The following is a 6,000-nucleotide window of genomic DNA, read 5'->3' as shown; positions in this document are numbered from 1 at the left end:
AAATAATAAATTTTGTTTACTCGTTTTTGTATGTTTGAAACTCGAAGTGAAGTAAATAGTTTCAGGTAAACACCCTTTTTTTGGTTTAAAAAAAAAATACATTGCTTAAATTTGATCCAGCAACTGTCAGTAAAACAAGAACATCAATGTCTTCCGCAATAATAATGAACGAATCAAATATGGCAGCTTTTTCCAGAGCAGAAGTAACAATTACAGCATCTGCATCATTTACTGCTTGGTCGACGCTGTAGGACGATTCTTCGAACTCCTTTTTGAGAAGGTCGATAAAAGCTATTTTATTGTGTTCGGTAAAATCGTATAAATATCAACAATATTGTCGTTTGAATTTTGGCTTTTAGATCTTCTCAAACGCTCACATGATTTTGTACCAGCAATGGCCGGATCATCCGAATAACCATCAAAAATAATGGTCGCATTTGAGCCGTAATGATCTTTGACATAATTTATTGTACATACATGTTCACAAATATTTTTGAAAGATATTGTACGTTGCGATCCCATACCACAGCGTGAAGAAGATAACCCCCGTCGATAACATACATTTTGTTTTCTCCGAAGTGAGGAGCTGCATCCAGAGGTTTAAAGGCATTGTATAGTGTGGATTTTTTACCTTTTCGCATACCTTCTTCAGAAAATAATGCCAACGGAAAAGGTGCAAGTTCGTACTCAAAATATTTTTTCATATCAGTTGCTGATTCTTTCGACACACACATTCGTTGGAAAATTAACAAGGGATTGACAACTACCGTAGATTTTTCCATCTCAATACTGCTTGAAATTGCTGGTAATGAAAGTACCTTGTTTTTTCGTTTAAAAGTAATTTCCTTATAATTTGAACTTGTTTTTTCCAAAATCATGATTTTTCCAAGTTCAAGAGCGTGGTGGCAGTTTATATTATCGCCAGCAACGATACCCGTATCAATAGATATAAGCTCCGATCGATCCAAAAACGGATTATGAGACAAAAACCAATTGTCCAACTTTCAACATCTTGATTGTCTCGTAAAACTCGTGAATCTCTGTGACCAATATGTTGTTCTGAGTTATCCATCCTAATATCACAGAAAGATTCAATCTGCTCACATACATCCTGCAACCGTATCATTCCTATCTATTCTTTTATCTGAGTAATATTTATAACAAGCAGCATGGACTGTAACATGTGAAACACTAAGTAAAAATTGCTAATAATCGCTTCGACCTTTCGCAATACTTTTTCCAGCAGAGTTTTTATACCTTTGGCTTTAACAGTGAGAGATGTTTTATCATCTTCACTCACTTTTTCACACACAAAACAATTAAACATTTTAACGAAAATCAAATCATGGCTGGCGAAAATCCTCCACTGAACCCTCCCCGAGGGTGCCAGCTGGTAATAAGTACCACAGTTTTCCTATTTACAGGAGGTACTTAGCTAAGTTAAGGGTACTATGGGTTGGGTTCGATACTACTCAATAGTACAGCACTACCCAAAGTACTCTTAACGTGGTCGGGGGTGAAGGGCTGGATTAAGGTGTGATGCGACTCGTGCCGAGAATCTGTCAGGCTTGGGGCCCTTCTAATAAATAACCAAGTCTCGAACGGAGCTTACGGATAACTGGCGCCCTCCGTAATAACTAGCCTTACCCGTGTAGTTCGGAGCTATGCACCGACGGACATCCTTTCTCCAACACTCGTGGGTCCAAAATGCAAAGAGACTATCAAAAAATAAATAAAAAAAAGGAGATCGGTCCTCCTTTTAATAGACCGACAGGAACAAACAGTTCCGCAACAAGAGCAACGGTCGCACCGAGCTCAAAGAAAACGCCATCCATCGGCTTAATAAGTCGATCCAAACATATAGCGACAGTCTCAGCGAAAGCGAGGACAGCTGGCACGCACTCAGAACTGGACACAGGTCCAAGTACAAGTAGGGGGGCACTAGCCCGGCAGTCAACTGCGATTCAGCCCCCAAAAACGGTCCCGACCGGAAGCAATGCTACTGCTAGCTCCGGTACCGAAGGATGGCCGCTTGTGAGGGTGGTAGACCCAGCGAAAACGAGCTACCAGGATCGCAGAAACGCAGCTAGGCTCCTAAGGAGGGTGCACGAAACTCGCCCAAAGGAAGGTGAAATGTCACAGGAGTTGAAAGAGGCGATTGATAGAGCGAAAGCGATCATTCCTGATTTCAACCCCGACTTCAAACCAATACAATCGGCTCCAAAACGACAGCGGTCCTTGGAGGATAATAAGCCAAGCGTAAAAAGGCACAAATCAATGGGCGTGACGCCCAGAAGATCATTTGCGGAGGTTGCAAAAAACCGCTTTATCATAGGGGTCCTGGACGAGAACCATCCTCAAGGTATGATCCCCAAGGCCCAATGGAAATGGATCGAGGCCGAGCTAACGAAAGTGGCACTGAAGGTTATTCTGGAGAACCCCGGCCCCCCGCGTGCGTGCGAAGACTTAGGCTGGCACCAAGGCCAGATAAAAATAATAGCGTGCGACGATGAGAGATCGGTTCAACTGTACAAAAAGGCCATCTCCAAAGTCGGAGAAGTGTACCCAAATGCCAAGCTGGTGGTCGTGGACAGGAAGGATATTCCGTCCAGGCCGCGAGCAAGGGTTTGGTTACCTTCAACCGTCGAAGACCCGGAAGAGATTATGAAGCTCATCCGGGTCTGCAATCCGGATATCCCAACGCAGGAGTGGAGGTACGTCAAAACTCTTACCAGCCAAAACAGCGCGGATGAATCGAAAGAGCAGAAGCGCGCCACCATGCAGGCTCTCCTGCTCCTCACAGAGAACTCAATTGAACCGTTAGCGAAATGCGATGGGCAACTGAGAACGGTTTCGTAACGGTGAAGCTCCACATTTATAAAACCGCCACGGATGCAGTTGAGTTCCTCGCCTCGAAGGAAAATGAAAAGCCCATGGGCGAACTGGAACCCATGAGCGAAACCGAGCCAATGAGCGAAGACGACCAGCCCACCGAAGAAGAATACGCCTCTTCAGGCTCAGAAATGGGCTTAGGGAGGTTGTACTTCGAACGGGAGGGTAAGTATCCCACACAACAGCGTAAGTATTCCGAAAGGGAACTTTTATGCGAAAGCAAAGAAGACCCAGACATAACGCTAACAGCTGATGCATCTTCTACAGATAAACCTACACCACTGTAAAGAAGCCTTCCTTGCCCTCCTGGATCGTATGGCAGAAGATCAGCCGAATGTAGTCCTCATTCAGGAACCCTGGGTACGGAATGGCGAAATCTGCGGTCTGAGGACATCAGGTTATAAAGTATACAAGACCAATTGTGAAGGTACTAAAAGAGCATGCATAATGGCAAAAGTACATCTTAATATATTTATGATTCAAAATTTCAGTAACGCAGATACTACGACGGTTAGCTGGGAAGTGAGCGGAAGCAACACCTGGCTAACCTCGTTCTATTTTGCCGGAGACGACACAGGTCCACTGCCGTCGCCGCTAATAAGAAGCCTTGTGAAAGACTGCAAAGCTCACAATCGCAAACTAGTACTAGGAGGTGATGCCAATGCCCACCATACCATATGGGAAAGCTCGGATACAAACGAACGAGGTGAGTCTCTTTTTAATTATATTATATGTAGTAAGCTTTTAGTGTGTAACAAAGGCAACGAACCTACATTTATTACGCGCAACAGACAAGAAGTTCTTGATATTACGCTAGCATGTCAAACCCTCTACGGAAAGATGATGCAGTGGAGAGTTCTGAATGAACACTCTTACTCCGATCATCGCTACATAGAAATAAAATTTGGGGGAAACAACCCACGGGCCCCACCCGCCAACAGGAACTTGAAAAAGGCCAACTGGCATATATATAAACGGGAACTTAAGGAAAGACTTCCAAATTCCCAAAATATTACTATTGAAGACAGAGAATCATTGAACGAACACGTACAAACCCTAACGGAGGTCTGTAGAGCTGCGCTAAACAAGGCTTGCCTTTTAATTAGGTATAAGGGGAAGAAAAAGCCGCCCTGGTGGTCAGAAGACCTGCCTACATTAAGAAACGACAGCAGAAAACAGTTTAATAGAGCGACACGAGAGACACGAGAGAGTAAAGACTGGGACTGCTACTACAGTAAACTAAAAATTTACAAAAAAGAAGTTAGGAAAGCGAAAAGGTCTGGTTGGAGAACGGTCTGTGGAGAAATCGAAGGAACCACAGAGGCTTCCAGACTGCGCAAAATCCTCTCAAAAAAACACAATCCCACCGGATACCTCCAAAAACCGGACAGGAGTTGGACTACTTCGAGTGACGAAACTTTGAAGTTGTTAGTGGACACACACTTTCCCAGCAACGAATCATCTAACGTATTAATCAACAATGGTACAGAAAGACCAAACTCTGACATTGAAGAAATAATCACTGAAACTAGGATAACCTGGGCAGTTAACACGTTCAAACCATTTAAATCACCGGGCCCAGATGGATTATTCCCGGCCCAAATACAACATTCACTCAACTACATCATGGAGTGGTTGACGGCCATATTTAAGGCCGCTCTGAAACTGAAAAGTGTCCCATCAACATGGAAAGAGGTAAAAGTTGTCTTTATCCCTAAAGCGGGAAAAAGTTCACACACAACACCTAAGGATTTCAGGCCAATAAGCCTATCCTCCTTTCTGCTAAAAACATTAGAAAGAATTTTAGAAGAGCATATTAGGGCTAACATCAGCCCTAATAAGCTCAGCATCTCACAACATGCGTACTGTAAAGGGAAATCGACTGAAACAGCACTTAACTCACTTGTTACAGAAATCGAGAAGTCAATGTATAATAAAGAATTCACACTGGTAGCCTTTCTAGATATCGAGGGCGCATTCAACAACATCCTACCGGATACCATAATAAAGGCACTGACGGATTTCGGGATCTCTGGCGCTCTGGTTGAGTTCATCAAAAACATGCTCTTGAGCAGATTTGTGATCGCAACTCTAGGGGCCTCAGAGATCAAGAAAAAAGTTAGAAGAGGAACACCTCAAGGCGGTGTGCTGTCCCCTCTCCTATGGGTGCTGGCACTAAACTCATTGCTAAAGAGCCTAGAGGAGAGAGGACAACACGTTGTAGCATATGCGGACGATGTTGCAATGGTAGTAAGGGGGAAATTCCCCAATACACTTACAGAAGTCATGCAGGATTTACTAAACGTGGTTGAAAACTGGTCAAAAGCAAATGGGCTAAGCGTCAACCCCAACAAAACTGAACTCATCCTATTTACCAGGAAACACAAAATTCCAAATATAGTTCCTCCGACTCTAGGTGGAACGGCACTGTCATTTAGTGATGACGCCCGCTACTTAGGACTCATACTAGACCGAAAGTTAACTTGGAAGGCAAATGTCGAAGATAGAGTAAAATGGGCGACAATAGCACTATACTCTTGTAAACAGCTGATAGGACTAAGTTGGGGTCTCTCCCCATCTATCGTATACTGGCTTTACACGGCAATTGTCAGACCAATCCTAACATATGGCATATTAGTATGGTGGCCAGCTTTAGATAAATTGTACATTATAAGAACCATGGCACACGTACAAAGAATGGCCAGTCTTTGCATCTGCGGGGCCCTCAGAACCACACCCACAGATGCACTAAATATCATGCTTAACATTTTACCAATAGAGCAATACGGTAAGCAAACAGCTGCCAAAGCAACTCTCAGACTAAGAGAAATCGGCCTACTCAGAACGAACCAAAGAGGACACTCCTCAATTTTAGAACAATTCACCTGCATTCCCAACACAACGGATTTCTGTAGGACCAAGGACACCAATTTTAATAAATCCTTTGTCACAGTATTTCCTTCCAAAGAGGAATGGGATAACGGGCTCATTGTTAAGATAAATGACTTAAACATCTACACAGATGGCTCAAAACTGGATAACAAAGTAGGTGGAGGGGTCTACTCCGACAAACTCGGAGTATGCCAATCATTTCGCTTACCTGATCAT

The 6,000-nt window shown here is 43.5% G+C and overlaps 1 protein-coding gene across 2 annotated transcripts in view; it reads left to right on the top strand.

Annotated features, from left to right (window-relative positions):
- Positions 1 to 1,567: 1,567 nt before the first annotated feature.
- LOC128869181 (uncharacterized) overlaps positions 1,568 to 6,000 on the top strand; it is a 57,241-nt gene continuing 52,808 nt past the window's right edge. For both annotated transcript variants that reach the window (XR_008455225.1, XM_054111693.1), the window contains exons 1-3: positions 1,568 to 3,057; positions 3,160 to 3,319; positions 3,384 to 3,598. Coding sequence is in view for 1 of the 2 variants with exons in the window: in XM_054111693.1 (XP_053967668.1) it covers positions 3,548 to 3,598 (51 nt within the window). In the remaining variant the exon portion in view is untranslated. The remainder of the gene's footprint in view (positions 3,058 to 3,159; positions 3,320 to 3,383; positions 3,599 to 6,000) is intronic.

Source organism: Anastrepha ludens, chromosome X, assembly GCF_028408465.1.
Source record: "Anastrepha ludens isolate Willacy chromosome X, idAnaLude1.1, whole genome shotgun sequence".
NCBI classification, from domain to species: domain Eukaryota; kingdom Metazoa; phylum Arthropoda; class Insecta; order Diptera; family Tephritidae; genus Anastrepha; species Anastrepha ludens.
This window is presented reverse-complemented; position numbering and strand designations above follow the sequence as displayed.